Source organism: Pteronotus mesoamericanus, unplaced genomic scaffold, assembly GCF_021234165.1.
Source record: "Pteronotus mesoamericanus isolate MK-2021 breed Mesoamerican mustached bat unplaced genomic scaffold, CSHL_Meso_final contig_134, whole genome shotgun sequence".
Lineage (NCBI taxonomy): Eukaryota > Metazoa > Chordata > Mammalia > Chiroptera > Mormoopidae > Pteronotus > Pteronotus mesoamericanus.
In genome coordinates this window covers 3,993,344-4,009,353 of record NW_026555061.1, presented here as the reverse complement: position 1 = coordinate 4,009,353, position 16,010 = coordinate 3,993,344, and the positions used below count along the sequence as shown (strand labels likewise).

General features: G+C 49.9%; 1 protein-coding gene across 1 annotated transcript in view; it reads right to left on the bottom strand.

Moving 5' to 3' along the window:
* PRKN (parkin RBR E3 ubiquitin protein ligase) overlaps positions 1-16,010 on the bottom strand; it is an 888,975-nt gene that overhangs the window by 413,190 nt on the left and 459,775 nt on the right. The window contains exon 6 of the mRNA XM_054595427.1: positions 6,098-6,213. Coding sequence (XP_054451402.1) covers positions 6,098-6,213 — 116 coding nt within the window. The remainder of the gene's footprint in view (positions 1-6,097; positions 6,214-16,010) is intronic.

The following is a 16,010-nucleotide window of genomic DNA, read 5'->3' as shown; positions in this document are numbered from 1 at the left end:
CACAGGGCCATGCACGAAGCTCTGTCATGCTCAGCTCTTACGGGTTCTGAACTGTCTCTGCCCCCCACTCAGTGCCAGGGTCTTCCATGCCACAGACAGGCCTGCCTTCCCACCTCACCTGGCAGCCTGGCCTTTTACTCCACAGAGAAAACGGCCGCATCGGGGGCCGTCTGGCGGGGTGCGGGGGAGGGCGGGGGGAGGGGTGGTGGGGAGGGTGGCTCCAGAGAAACGGTGCAAACCCCTCAGGCCTCGCTTGGTGTGTAGCCTGGTTCCATCAGTTCCTTGTGGGGTGAGGGGATATGATTTTTTAAATGCCTCAGCTGTAATTTATTCATCTGCAAGACAGATGTTCATGTAATTTGCAATTAATTTAGGTAAAGAATTACCAGCCACGAGGCAGTACCTTTGCATGTCAGGCGAGGCAGCGCCCTCACCTTCGTGGGCGGCATCTCCCACAGGAGGGAGCCCCCTTCTCCATGGGCTGATAGCGTCTGTCCCTGGAGGTCGGGTGGGTCGGAGGCGGACCGCACCTCTCAGCGAAGAGCCATTCACAGCGCAGGCAGAGAACTCCCAGCTCCCGGGCCTGGGCCCCGGGCGTGGGGCCTCCTTCAAGCCAGAAGGCCTCTCCCGGAAGGTGCCTCTTTCGTCTTCACAGCTGTGAGATGGTCGCTTCTTCCACATAGCGTAACCCTGTTCATTGTCACATAAATCCGCAATTCTGAGCCACCTTCTCTGAAATCCTATGCCTACTGGACACGCCCAGATACTCCCATTCATATAAGAGCATCTTTTGCTCCTGGCTGTCCCGTCGCCCAGGAGCATACGTGCCATTCGGGTCTAACGGGAAAACCACATCGCTCTGTGTGCACAAGGAGGGTCTCAGGTGTGATACACACACAAAATTACAGTCGCGTGTCTATTACAGAACTAAAGCCACTTTACTGAAAAGGCCACGCTATGGCTTTCAGTTAAATTCTGAATGTGTATGCCTGGCGTTTCCATCAGCTCCCATCTGATGCCAACGTGTCAAGAAAGGGTCAAGTTGATAGAAGACCACCATCAAGCAACTAGACAAATAACTTCCATTTTAATTCTCCATCATAAAAGAAACGCCAAATATAACCAAAATTTAAGTGTGAGTAGACAAGGGTGGCCTAGGATGTGACAAAGGCATTTTTGAAGTGGACGATGGAGTGCGTGTGGACCTGGACACCGTCAAACAGGGGCCGACACTTGTGCCCCGGGAAGCCAGGAGCCAGTACAAATGGACTTCGCGCCTCTCCCAGCCCGAGCAAACGATTTAAGGCTGCCCGCCAGGGCGGCACTGCTTTAATAGGCGGAATGATGTTTAGGACGAACTCGAAAGCAAGACTGTTATAAAAACCATTTATATCAAACAGCGGTGACATCAAAACCATGTGTCTTTATTGGAAGAGTTGGGGAAATTACAGGGTAGTGCCACTTCTTAGATTTAATGCCCTGCTGGGAACTGGATTTTAAAACATGTTTCTGGAAGGTTATGTTGTGACTATGAAAACATCGTTTTTTAAATTTTTTAAGTTTGTCTTCAGCTCTGTAACCTGAGGACTGATGAACCAAGGCAGAGAGAAGGGCGAAGTGCAAGGGCACCAGGCCACCCTACAAGTGGGGGGGGGGGGGTGCGCAATTTTTGCCGCACGAGATCATGTCAAGGATTTTTCTATTTTGCATGTTTTCATGTTTCACATTTTTGAATTATAAGAAGAGTAACACTGTAAATACACTTTCCCCTTGAGGGGGGACCCCGCGTCAGGGTGAGCCCCAGACGCACGTGCTGGTCGGGCAGCAAACACAAGTGTCGCTTTGGCTTTGGCCCTTCCATGGGCACAAGGCTGTTCGTTGCTCTTCCGGAGTCAGGCTGAGGCGTCCAGAAATGTCTGCTGCCTTGTGAGGTAATTCTATGGGAAATACTTAATACGGCCGTTCTACCTTCAAGGGCTGTGCTTCCTGCTCTTGGCTCAAGTTTTGTTGTTTGTGCAACCCTTTACTTTTTATTCATAAACTTAAGACCATCAAGCGATAACCTTGAGCTGATGAAGATCACCAACAACTGCAGATAATGAGCAGCCTGCAAGGCTGGATGGCAGATGGGGACCTGCTGGTCCACGTACCACCTCAGGACGTTTGGCTCTCAGACAGTTCGCTTTTCTCTTTCAGTGGGAGGACGGTATTTTAGAGACCACGTAAACTCAAAGGACGCAGACCACGTAGCCGAATGAAATTTTAAGCCTAACATCTGGAAATACGTTTTCCTACATAGTAACAAGCACGCACGTGTGACCTGGAAGGCAGTAGCATCGGGAGCCTCATCTTTTCTTTCTGCGCCTGTCAGGGGACAGGACCCACGAATGTGTTTTCTCTCAAATGATACGATTGATTTGTAAGCGGAGGCCAAGCCCGGGTCCAACCTTCAGAGCCAGACAGAGGCTCACAGATTTCCTGCTTCAGTTCTCGGGTTTTCTAAGGAACCTGAAGGCCTAGGAGATTACGTTATTTTCCTAAGGTCAAAGGAGGCTCAGTGGCTTTGGAGCTCCTTGAATGTAAGTTATCACACAGGGCAGGGGAAAGTCGGCTTTCAGTGGTTCATATGGAGAACACCACAACCGCTAACAAGTAACAGCACGAGAATAGCTCTGTGTTCCATGTCCGCACGACCGCATACCCACTTGTGCCCCACTCCATGCACTGGTTAAGAAATGCCATTAAGAAGGTAGATGAGCGATGTCAATCTCTTTTAATATAAAAATATTGTTTGTAAAGCACATACGTAAATACAATTCTTACCTTGCTACCCATTCTCTGCAATTTGTTTCAGGAGATAGAGGCAAAATGTGCCCGTCCTAACCCATTCTACGAGGCCAGCATCACCTGCACCCCCAAACCAGGTGAAGACACAACAAGAAAAGAGAGCTGGGGACCAACACAGGTGTAAATTTCCTCATCGAAATAGGAGCAAGTCACATCCAAAAAAACATAAAAAGAATTATACACTGTGGCCAAATGGGATTCATTCCCCGTACACAAGGCTAATTCAACATTCAAAAATAAACTAATGCAACCCATCACATCAATGGACTGAAAAAGAAAAGTCACATGATAATATCAGTAGCTGCAGAGACGTATTTGACAGAATCCAACACCTATTCATGATAAAAACTGCCAGAACACTAGCAATAGAGGGGACTCCCTCAACTTGATAAATCCTATGTATCAGAAACCTGCAGCTTCCATTCTAAGTCCTGGTGAGGAACTCCAAGGTCCCCGCTGCGAGGTGCTGGGCACAGATGCCCCCCCCCCCCACTGTGCAGCTTCCCCAGCCCTTGCTGATGAAATAGGGCAAAAAAGGAAGTGAAGGTACACAGATTGAAAAGAAAAATATAAAACTGTCCTTGTTCACATGGGCAGACAACCTGAACAATTTACAAAACCTTCCTAGAAGCAATTAGCGATTATAGCAAGGTTGCAAGATACAATGATAATATATTAAAAGTCAATCACTGCAAAAGTTTTCCGTTCATCTCTCACAAGAGAAAATGGAAATCAGCAAGAAATGCTAGAATTTACTTAAGGATTAAAAAAATATTAATGAGCAAACTAATCTCCTTTAGCAAATGGGCAAAGGCTAACCGTGGGAGCACGATCCTGGGAAAGGCGCTGGCGCGCGCTCAGACAGGCCGCCCCGCGCTACCTAAGAGGGCGCAGAGCTTCCGGGAACACGCCTGGCACCGCGCGCCCAGAGCCTCTCTTCTACTGTCTGCGGCTGAGCTCTTAGACTTGAGGCTTGCAGTCCACGAGTTCTGTCAAAGGATGTGCGCTTCAGTCTTAATTTAATATACACACTTTTTAAACATTAGAAATAGTCCAAATCACTAGCCATAGGAAGTGATTAAATAAGAGTATTCCTACCTGATGAATCTTAGGTACCTGTTTTAAAAATAACCTTGTTTTCATGAAATATTTCATGAGAGGGAAAATTTACATGACACCAGTTAAATGGAAACGTCAGATGCGGGACCATCTCTCTAACATGACCACATGGAGCACGCGAATACATGCTCACACAGGCACAACCCCTGTGTGTACACGCAAATGTTCAGACACACGCAAGACGCTGGAGAGAATTAAACCAACGTCTTACTATCCATGAGGGTAAAGTTTTCTAATATTTAAAATTTTTATTGTGAATTACTTCTAAGTTAAAAAATAAACCACAGCTAGAAAAAACTGCAGAACAATGAGCAAAGCAGTGCAGAGTAGTGGGGGCATTCAGACCGGCTTCTCTGACACCCCTGTGCATGGACCCACCGAAACATCCCCTGGCACAAACCCGTGAATGTGAGAAGAAATAACGCTTCTCTCTTAAATATGAGCATTTCTCTGCTGCCCTACATAAGAGAGCTTATGTAATCAGGTGCTGGTTATGCCTACACACTTAAATCTAACTGAATGTCGTCACTTCTATTTATAAAATCCCTCAGAAGTAATGAGAGAATTTTGTTGCAACAGGCAATATTATTATTTCAGCAATTATCTTCCTGCATATCTAGAAGGTGGCGCATTTCTTTAGAAAGATTTTGTGAGCTATTACTCTAAAGGTGACAGCTTATCGACAGGAAGCAGGGAGGGCCAGGCTCCTGGCGAGACAATATGATGTGATCAACACCACGTATTTTAGTGCCATCTTTATTAACTGTAATGGGAAGTTTTAAAATCCTGCCTGGAGGCTACATGCGGACTTAGGGAATGATATTTCGAATTTCTCCTTTGAAAAACTGGAAAGTGAGTTAATTACTGAGTGCTCTCCGGGCAGCTGGCCCTCGGTTCAGCACCCGCTGGTGAGTTTCCTGAATCGCCGGGAGAACCAGCTGCTCTCCTTGCACGTGCACAGCGCTGGCCGCGTGCTGCCGCTCGCCTCCCGGGGCGGCTGAGGTGGCGCGTGGCAGGCGGCCGGGCGTGCTCCCCGCCCCAGCCCGGACTGCGCGTGCGGCGGGAGAAACACGTCTCATCTTTACCCCTTTTTGGAAGCAAGTTTGCTCAACACTTGTTCAGGTCTGTAGGCTTCTATTAGCCAACATTTTTATTTAAACTTGTTAAAGAATAAAAGTACCATGTTAGGAGTATCAGTGCCCACTACTCATGAAGTCATAGAGTTTAAAGCAGCTTCAAAAGGTCCCCTTGTAGTGTCCCAAAGGACAAAGAGACAACACTGAAATGACCAGCTAAGTTGTTTTAGCTGAAAAGCCTGGAACAAAAAAAGATTCTTTGACTTTATTGATTAATTTGTTTGGTGTTTCATTAAAGTTCTTCCTGATATCAGGGCTAAGCCCCCCATATTGCGACATTCTTCTAGTCACCCTCAGAGAATGTGCAACAAAGCTCATTTATTTTATGGTGTTCATTTGATTAGTGCTGTGTAAGGAATGATACTCACAACCATTGACTCTGAAGATTAAATAGTCTCAGGTTCTTCTCCTTTGTCCTTGCCTTGCAACGTGGAAGCCAAATCGGTCTTTTATTTCTAATAGACTATCTCCAAATTGCCTTCCTTACATTGTATTCACTGAGATTAGACAAACTCAGGTCCAAAACCAGCTACATGTTTTTATTTTGGGGGGCGTGCATGTACGTACGTGACATGCCAATATAAATACAGAGAGAGATGAGGGGGAACCAAAATGCATAGAAAAGACATTTTAAAAATAAAACATTACGGGCCATATATTCCACAAATAAATGGCGTTCGTAAATATTCCATTCCTAACATTAGCGTCATGTTTTATTTTAGCACTTACTCCCATCGATACCTGTGATTATATGTTAATAACGACGAAGGTCACACTGTCTTGGGACATGAATCATCTCACTTATATCCTAGGGTCCTACCTGACTCGTGAACAAGCTGAGCAGTTGGCATTTTACAGACTTTTCACATGGAAATATGCCCGAATCAGGCAGATAGCGTCCACGTAAAGCAGACGCTCCTCACAAGAGAAACCACTGGGGCAGGTTCCTCCCCGCGGGAGAGCAGGGCGCCGAGAGGGACGTGTGCGACCCTTACCTGGTGTCTGTGCACGTTATGCAGGGGATATTTCGGCTGTTCGTTGTGATCAGGTTCAAAGCCACTGATGTTTCTTTATCAGAGGTCGGGTGTGCTCCGCATTTAAAGAAAAATTCCTGCAAGAACGAGAAATAAGGTCAAAAACATAGAACGCACCTGGGCATTTTCCCCGTCCACACGTTTCCAGAGTAAGCAATCCCTTCGAGCAAGAGAAGGGGGCTATCACCGGGCATGAATTGGAAATAAACCAGCAGCAGATCTCTCCAGGGAGACTAGGACCTTGGGCAGCGGTCATGGACTCCCTTGTAGGCAGATCCAGGGGTCGGCCGGCCTTCTCTTCTTTCGCTCTTTGGGCCCTGGAGCCGGGGACGCGGTGGGCCCCTGGTGCCGTGCTGCCCCTTGGTGACACGTGAGTCCAGCAGCTTGACTCTCTGACGCAGGAAGAAGCCTGAAATAGCACCTTGCAAAGAACAGGGAGCCCCTGAGCCAGGCAATGGTTGACCCAACGTCAAACAATCCCGGGTGAAGCCAGGAAGTAACTCAGGCTTTCTAAAAGGACCAATACTATTTTTTTTAACAGCATCTCCACACTGCGGGCCAGTCAGCAGCAAGAATGGAGGACAGAGTAAGGAATCTAGGGACCCCAGTACCGGGGAGCACACAGGCTCGTGCCGACTCACAGACAGCGCGGCTGGCCCGCCTTGTGTACAGTCCCACGGTTTCGCCTCCCTAGACCCCAGAATTCCCTGGGAGACGGCCCCGCCCCCACACCGGGAGGCTGCAACCTGTCCCTCTTGCCTTGTGACTTAATTTCCCCAGGCTTGCTCTGCACACATGCCTTTGTTTTAGCTTTTCACAAACATCACATTCTTAACATCTTCACTTCTCAACCACAAGTTTCTTTTTACTATTCGTCCCTCTGCTATTTCTGTTTGTTCACCAAGGTGCTGTGCCATGAATTGGTCTGCTTCTCGTGGTCTCTGCATTGTCCAGGATGATAACGCCCACGCAGCTGATGCTCTGTGATGGCAAAAATTCTATGCAAACAGCTCCCAGGGTGACGGAAGGCCGTATGCACCCCCTGCTCCTTCCTCAGCTCGACTGGCAAATAACGACTCAGATACGGAAAGTATTTGCCCTTAACCACAGGCCCTGGTGTCAACAAACTTGCATTAAAGCTCCAGAGAGTCACTCTTTTCAGCTTTGGGGGCCGTGTGTTCTTTGCGGCATCCTCAACGCTGCACTGCAGCCCTGGGCAGCCATGGGCAGCGTGCAGATGAGCGGATGTAGCTGCGCAGGAAGTAGCTTTATAAACACGTGCGGTAGATTGGGTTTTGCCTGCAGCTGTGGATTGTCTGTCCCAACAGCAGGGGCAGAGGTGTTTGTGGCTGACTTATTTGTGCTTCTGTCCTAACTGGCACAGGACAGGCCTTAGATGCATCTCTTACACAAAAACTCTACAGATTTATTTCATGCATATGGCCAGCATCCTTTTACACAACTACAGCGCCTTTCCTAGTCTGTTCTTTCCCTGCTTTTAATCAAACTAACCTGGGCTGCACTGAGCAGCACCTGCGGGTGTCAGACCTCAGCCCGACTCAGAAACACCTGGGCGGGGGGCGTTAAACTAGACACTGCCGGGCCCTGCCCCAGGTGTTTGATCTTAGCCCTGACAGGGGCCGGGGTTCGCATTTCCAAAAGTTGCCGTGAGGCTCTCACAGCTGCTCGGGGCTCGCCCCTCCGAGAACCACTGCCTTACGCCATCGTTGGCGGTAGAGGGGGCGCCTCCACGGCCGCTCTCAGGAGATGGCAGCTGAGGCTGGACGCGCTCACCACGTTGGAAAACAACGCCGCGCCTCCGCTGACGCGGGTTCCTCCCCGCACACCAGCGGCTGCCGTTTGACGGAGAAGTGTCCACAGCCTGGAGTTTGGAAACCAGGCTGTTCTCAACTGCGTGTGTCTTACCAACCCCGGGTGACAGGGTTGCCAGCCCCTGTCCTCCCCAGGGGAAGTGGCACGGCCGCGGAGCCCCTGCCCACTGTCCTGAGCCCCTCGGATGAGGGCGGGCCAACTGTCTGGCCTCAGCCGAGGGGCGGCAGTGTTTTCGTGGGGCGCCTATCTAGAAGGTGGCTCGTTTCCTGGAGCGGCAGGCGCCTCGCACCAGTGGTGTGGTTTTCTTTCTACACGTGGGATGCCTTCCTTTTCACTCAGTCTTTTAAAATGCTACAACTGCTCCAAGGGCATCGAGAAAAGGCGTTAAAGCAATTCCCACCACCAAGCGAAGTTTGGAGGACCCGGCTGGCCCCTGCGCTGCGGCTGCTTTTTGCCGACATGAAAAACACCCTCACTCACAACACAGAGTGATTCCTCCAAAGTAGCTGAGTCGGCTGGACTCTGGAGAAGGTATTTCATATACAGATAAATAGACAGTATTTATATTTTTTCTTAGCTTGCAAAAAGCTACTGGTAGACATTCAGCTAACAAATCACAAAGTGCTTGAACAACAGATAAAATTCAGCCAGATACAAGCCCAAGTCCTTTATGGGGTTGAGGGGATGGGGGAGCGTTTACAGATTATGGTGTAAGAAGTCACAGATATATAGACTTTTCCAGTAATTCAAATGACGTGATAAAATTAACATAGAAATTGCTAACCCTATCTATTAAATACATACATCGCATCAGTGAATTTCAGCACTTTTGCCAGCAGGATTTTTTTTTTTTTAAATGAAAGGGGCTTTTCTATAGCACTGGAGTGACTGGTAGGGACTGAGGAGGGGCTGAGACTCCCCAGCTCCCAGGCAAGCAGGCCCGTCTGCCACGGGCCCACTGGTGCCGGCGTGAGACACGGGAAGGCTGAGCCAGAGACAAAGGCAGCCAGAAGCCCCGGCACCACGGTCACGTTGCAAAGATTGTCCAGAACAAGAGCGGCCGGGCGATCTCCCAAGATGTGCAGAAATAGTCCCAACAGTGTTACCACGACACCTTTTCCTACGGACGACTTAGCACAGTGGCCTGTCGTCTCCTGCCCCACACAGTCCGTGGGCCTGGGTTCCAAGTCTTCCCGCCACGTCCCGCCTGCACGCAGAGCACACAGACCACGAAGCAGAGCAGAACGGCGGTGAGAGCCTTTTAAACAGCGCCGCCTCGGGGGGCTCCGCTCCCTCGCCCAGGGCTGGCGGCTGCGCGGCTCCTGGGGGTGTCCATGGGTTCTGCCCGTCTGCGTTTTGTTTCTCTTGACTGTTCAGATTTTTAAAACATCAAGAAACGCACAGCCAAAACAAAAACAAAAACAAACACCTTCTTCCTCTTGTCCACAGAGACTCTGACCTCACGGTGAGATCCGGTCATCGGCCCTGACACCCTCAGGCCCTTGCAGGTGGCCCGGGACCACTGACAGCGGTCAGGCCCCAGAGCCAGGCTGCAGAGACGACCTTCCGCGGCTTCCAGCGGGTGCCGGGGCTGGGCCAGCAGCGCTACTTTCTCACCACCGTACCCCATGGGGGTGGCGAGAGCGTTCTCATTCACAAGGCTGCGTGTCCACAGCCTGTCCTTAACCGCCGGTAAATAAGGAGTCTCAGAAGGGCCCGCCCCCTCTTACAGGTGCAGCTCACAGGCAAATCCATTACAGAGACAAAACAAAACAGCCCTGGTCCCGTTAAACTAAATGCATTCCTCCACTGAACCAGGGGCTGTAGGTCCCCCTGGCTGGCTCACTTCGTTTGGCTCCAAGTCCCCAATTCTGGGAAACAAAATTAGCAATGAAGCTAAAGTCTATGACAGTAATTGGCTAGTTGGTTTTGTTTTTTTTTTAATGATAGTGTAATCTATTCAAGAAATGAAAGCAAAACAAAACAAAAAGTCCCAGAATAAGACCTTCAGCATGTGCTTGGCTTTACAATACGATCCTGATACGTGCTATACAATGTTTTCCACCTTACTAGTACGAAGCAGAAAATCTGGACTCTAACAGGGCTGTAGTCTTGAAGCTCACGGAGGTGCACTCATGTTTGAGCTCTGAGGCTGGATCACCGTGCGCCTGTCCCGCCAGTGCGGACCACGGGGGCTGGCCCCCTACGGAACCAGCCCCCTCCAAGTCAAAGGAGACCAAGCGGGGCACCCGGCAACATCCCAGCGTAGTGGCTGGTGGTTTTCCTGGAAGCCACCCCCTCTCCTCACCGCAGCCTGCCACCTGACTCATGGCTCATCCCTCTCTTCCCGGCAAGGGGAGAATACGAACAAGTACGGAAACAAAAATACAAACCAGCAGAATAGGAAAATTAGATAAATACAAAATGTCCAGGTGCCTACAAACTTACAGGACCAGGAGCTCACGAGTGAACCACAGACACGGAGGATGTGCTCCGGGCGACCACAGAGAGCGCTCACAGCTGCCGCCTGGGAAGGCCCGTGTGTCCCCAAGGGCAGCGCCGGCCTCGCAGCCTCGGCCCGGCCGGGAGCCCGGCTCCTCACCCCGCGCCTTCCAACAGCTGTTGCTCCCTGCTCCTTGACAATGTTATGTTTTCCAGGGACGAAGTTGTGTCTTTCCTTATTAAGAATTAAATTCCATGTTAGTCTTCAAATCCTTCTTAATCCTAACACCGAAGGAAACACACCTTTCTCCTGGTGAAAGAAGAGGGGCAGGCAATTTCACTAGAAAGTTGCAGTGGGTCTACAGTCTGTCCTGAAAAAGGCACTGGCCTCGGGCACGAGTCAGGGTGAAGTTGAGGAAATGGGGCCCCCACCGGGCGGCTCAGCTGAGGTGGTTTATTGCTGGGGTCCAGTTGCAATGGTGGCTGAAACCCAGCAGAAGCGAGCAGGGACAGGAAGCCACCCCGAGATCAGCAGAATTAGGGGTGCCAGTCACTGGGGTGGGGAGACGGGGGAGGAGGTGGACTGTTTGGTGGGACCTGGTGGGGGGGACGGATGGGACACAGCCACTGCCGGAGACGCATCCTGAACAGAAAGGGGGAACCTCCTGGCTTTGCCTTCTCTCCGCCCTCACTCTCCCCAGCCCCCCAGGGCAAAGCCGGCCTGAGGTGAGGGGCGCGGGGGTTCGGGAGCTTGTGTTCGCCGTGAGCCCCCACAGGCCGGCCACAGAGGGGAAGGGCGGGAGCGTCCGAAAGCCACCAGCAGGTGACTGCTGTGCCACGAGGGGGCCAAGCACCTGAAAAGCCCGAATTCTTCAACTGTCACTCTTTCTTAGTGGGGACACATTCTAATTAGCTTCCATAAAAGCAACAACAAAATAAACAAAAAAAAATACATTCATATGATTCTTAAAATTGTATTAAATAAAAATACATAAATACATACTGTGTATGGAGTTTACACTCAGATAAACCTGTCAAAAGATTATCCACCCAAATTCTCAAATAAGATGAACAGAGGCCATTGTCAGGATTTATGAGAAAACAAGTAATGAGCACCTTACGTCTCTATCAAAGAGGTCCTCGCAGTGACCAAGACACAGCAGACAACCTGTCACTGAGAGCCAGTCTCAGCGTCTCCCTCAGGCCACGAGATTCTATCCGTGGTTAACGAAGCAGAGACACGGATGCGCATCGGGCGTGCGGGCCCTCCCGCCTCCTCGGTGGGCTCGAAGCAGATTCTTTCTTCACCATCATCATCATCATCATCATCATTATTGAAGTTATTGGGGTGACATTGGTTAATAAAATGACATACAGTTTCTTTTGTAAGAAGTAACTGTTTTGTTAGTGCATTATCCATTCAGAAGTTTCAGTATTAATGTTCACACTATAATTTTAATTTTCTCTGAGCTAAAGCATGACGCATAAAGTTGAACCTCCACCCTCTTGGCCGGACACAGAAGGGAGGCCCACAAGGGAGCCCTGCCAAGGCCTGTCCACCTGGGGCTGTGATACGCAATAAAAATTAAAATGAAATTGAAAAATCCAAAAAGCGCTGAAAACAGTTGCAGTTTTCTCTCCAAATTTGGCATTAAATTTCATTCATGGCAAAACCTGACATGAACCAGCACGACATTATTTCTAGTCTACATTTGTCCAGCTTAGTGTGACTATGCATACCTGTCACTGCAAAATCACTATATTTAAAAAAGATGACAGGATGCAGACACTCCTGGGGATATTTCAGAGCTACAATGTATGAATTTCACAGTCTTTCCAAAATCTAAAACACTTACAAAGCCACAGCCCTTTGGCCCCTGGGGAGCACATTCCAGTAACGTCTGGGTGTGACTTCCCTCCACCCGCGGCACAGCAGCAGGTGTGTGAGACATTCTCGGGCTAGAACGTGAGTGGGCGTGTCTCCTCTTCCAGCCCTGTAGCCAAGCCAGGCTCTAAAAGACACTATTCATTATCCAAACTGGTCTTTATTCCTTCAGACGCTAAAGGTTTCACCTGCGCCTGTGACGCGCGGACGGGAAGAGTATCCCTGCGTGGGCCAGTTTCAGGCCCAGGCCAAGCCGCCCGGCCCGCCTCCCGCAGCAGGACAGCGGGACGTTGAGACATGCTGTTGTCCCCAGAAGGGCTGGCCTCCCGGAGAGCGCACACGGGCACGTGCCCGCTCGCAGGTCCGAGTTTGCAAGAAACGGAGGAGGGCCAGCCGTAGTTCTGCAAATGGACAGTGACTCAGCGTCCCGGGAGGAGCCGTGTTCCCCGCGTTTTCAGGCAGTCTCCAAAGGGGGCAGTTATTTCACGTTTATTTCTAAATTGCAAGCAAGTTATTCTAAACAACAACGGTAAACGATGTGGCAGAACTGCTTAATCATGGGGTTTTCCTGAGCAAAGCCCCGTGGCCTCGCGAGCCTGGCCTTTTCCCCTCGCGACCTGCTGGTCCTGCCTTAAAGGGCCTGGTCCTGCGGCCTGGGAGGCGGTGTTCCCAGGGGCCTTTGGGGACCCCGGGGCTGATCTCCTCACCCACCTTCACCGCTCGTCCTGCCTGTCTGACACCCCAGTGGCCCCCAGGTCCCCACTGCCAGGTCGCTAGCCCTGGGAGCCGTCCTGAGTCCCTAGGCCTGGGGCAGAGGAGTTTGCTGGTCACTGTCCTCTCTGCTGAGCGCTTCCCAAGCCCTTGGTTTGTGGCACTGACACCGGCTGCGGGTCCAGGGAACCCCCCGGAGGGCAAATGACGCCAGGGCACCCCCTGCCGGGGCCCGGCCCAGGCCTGGGACACAGCACGGTCCGGTCCTGGCAGTTGGAAGGATGGGGTGTCTCAGCGAGCTTGGAGGGGAAGACGGGAAGAGCAGAAGGCCTCCTGCGGGTGTGGGGCGCGCTCTGGGGAGAGGCGGGACGGCTGCTCGGAGCCCAGGCGTCCTGGGAACTCGGCGTCCTTTCCTCTCTGTGGCTCGCCTGCACCTTCCTCCACTTTCATTGCCACTGCTGTTCCTCGGCTGAATCCGCTGCGCTGTGGCTCGGAAACCAGCGCCACTCCCGGGGCCGAGCGCAGCAGAAGGATGTTGTCGTGTGGCTCTCGCAGCCCCAGGCCGAGGAAGGCGCCCACTGTCACCGCGGAGTGCTCAGCCTGAGCTGGTGCAGTGCAAGAGAAATGGACCTTTCGGCAGCAATAATTCACACACTGATAATATAACTTGATTTTGGCTACAAGCAAAGAGAAATACTGAAAAATAGAGAAAACCCAAACTTTAAAACATTTTAAATGACGTTGGATGCAGAATCTAAACTTTTTCCCACAGAAGTCCTTGTTCGTTTGGCAGGTAGAATTGAAAGCTGCTTCCGGTTGTGTTTCCTTCATTGCAGGCCTCAGAGGGGCCACAGGCACCCCGTCCCCGACAAAACGGGGGAAGGGACGTGCTCTATGTATCGGACGTTAATGGTGTTTACAAGGCTGCAGTTATTTTGTTTCCTCATTAGGAAAAGAAGAAAATAAAGTATAAGTTGTAAAGTTACCTCTAAACTATACAATACAGCAAAATTAAGATGAATAAAACTAGTAAATAAATGTTACAGAGTGGGGGTTTTTTTGACGCTTAGCTTTTTAGGGTAGTTTTCGGTTCGCAGTGAAATTGAGAGGAAGGTACGTCCCCGTTGTCCCTACCACCCCCCACACCCCTCGAGCACGGCCTCCTCCATTTTTACCATCCCCCACCAGGGTGCTACATTTGTTACATCAGCGAACCTACGCTGACACATGATAGTCACCCCAAGTCCCTAGTTTACATTAGGGTTCTCTGTTGGTGGTGTACGTTCTTCAGCCTGGGAGAAACGTATCTGTCATTATGACATCACGAATTACGTTTCCGTTGCCCCCAAAACCCTCTGTACACCAACAACGCCTCCCTCCTCGTCCCCCAGCCCCTGAGCTGTTTACTGTCTCCATAGTTTTGTCTTTTCCAGAACATCATAGAGTTGGAATCACACAGTGTGTTGCCTTCTCATACGGGTTTCTTTTATGGGCAATATTCCTTTAAGGTTCTTCCATAGTTGGTCATGGGATAATAGCTCATTTCTTTTTAGCACTAAATAATCATCTATCAGTATCTGGATATACTGCCGCTTACTTGATTCACTCACCTACTGAAGGACGTTTCGATCGCTTCCAATTTTGGCAATTACGAATAAAGCTTTTAAAAAGACATTCATCTGTAGTGTTTCTGTGTAAACATAACTTTTCAACTCCATTGGGTAAATTCCAAGGAGTGCAACTTGATCATATGGTAAGTGTTTTAACTTTTTAAAGAAAGCACCAGATCAGCATTCAAAGTGGTGTGCTACTCCGCACGCGCACCAGCCACGTCGGCGACCCTGTGGCTTCAGTCCCTCAGCTGCGCTGCTGGTGGCGGTGTCTCATGTTTTGCTGTTCTCTTACGTGTGTGGTGGGGTCTCATTGTTGTTTTAATTTTCATGTCGCCGATGACGCATGAAGTGGAACATCTTTTCATGTGCTTCTTCCCCCTCCGTGTGCTTTTCTGGTGAGGTCGTTAAGGTCTTTAGTGGCCCCCCACTTTCCCAGTTTTCAAACGAGTGGTTTGTTTTTTATTGTTGAGTTTTAACAGTTTTTAAAAAAAATATTTTGTCCTTTATCAGATCTATTTCCTGCAACTATCTCTTCCAGCCTATGACTTGTCTTCTCATAATCATGACATTATCTTTTGCAAAGCAAAAGCGTGTAATTTTAATAAAGTTCAGTTTATTCATGATTTCTTCCATGGACTGCGCCTTTGGCTTTGTATCTAGGGCACTGCCAACCCCAAGGCCATCCAGGCCTTCTCCTGTGTCACCTCCGAGGAGTCTTGTGGTTCCGTGTGTTCCATGTAGGTCCAGCATCCATTCTGAATTAGTGCTGGGGAGGGTGTGAGGTCTGTGTGTAGACCGGTTATCATCATCATCATCATCATCATCATCATCATCATTTCGTGTCTGGATGTCCAATTATTCCAGCACCACTTGCTGAAAGGACTAGCTTTGCCCCAGGGTAATGCCTTTCTCTGTTGTCAAAGGTCAGCTGGCTGTCTTTACGGGGGTCCATTTCTGGCCTCTCTATCCTGTCCCCTTGGCCTCCTTGTCCGGTCCTTTGCCGATGCTGCGCTGTCTTCATTACTGTAGCTTTATGGTCAGTGGTGAGGTCAGGCAGCCAGGTAGTCCTTCAACTTTGTTCTTTCCTTCAAAATTGTCTTGGCTACTCTGAGTTTTTTTCTTCTCCATATGAACTTTAGAATCAATTTGTTGATATCCAGGAAATGGCTCGCTGGGATTTTGATTGGAAATGCATTGAATCTATAGATAAAGTTGGAAAGAACTGACATACTGACGATATGGAGTCTCCCTGTCCACGAACACGGGGTATCTCCACATACTGTCAGCTGCCATAGGTTTCATAAAGTCACTCGTCAAAAAAAAGCAATGACAATCAGGGACCGAATGAAAATGCTCACTGATACTGGTACTATGCCGGCTGAGTAAGAAT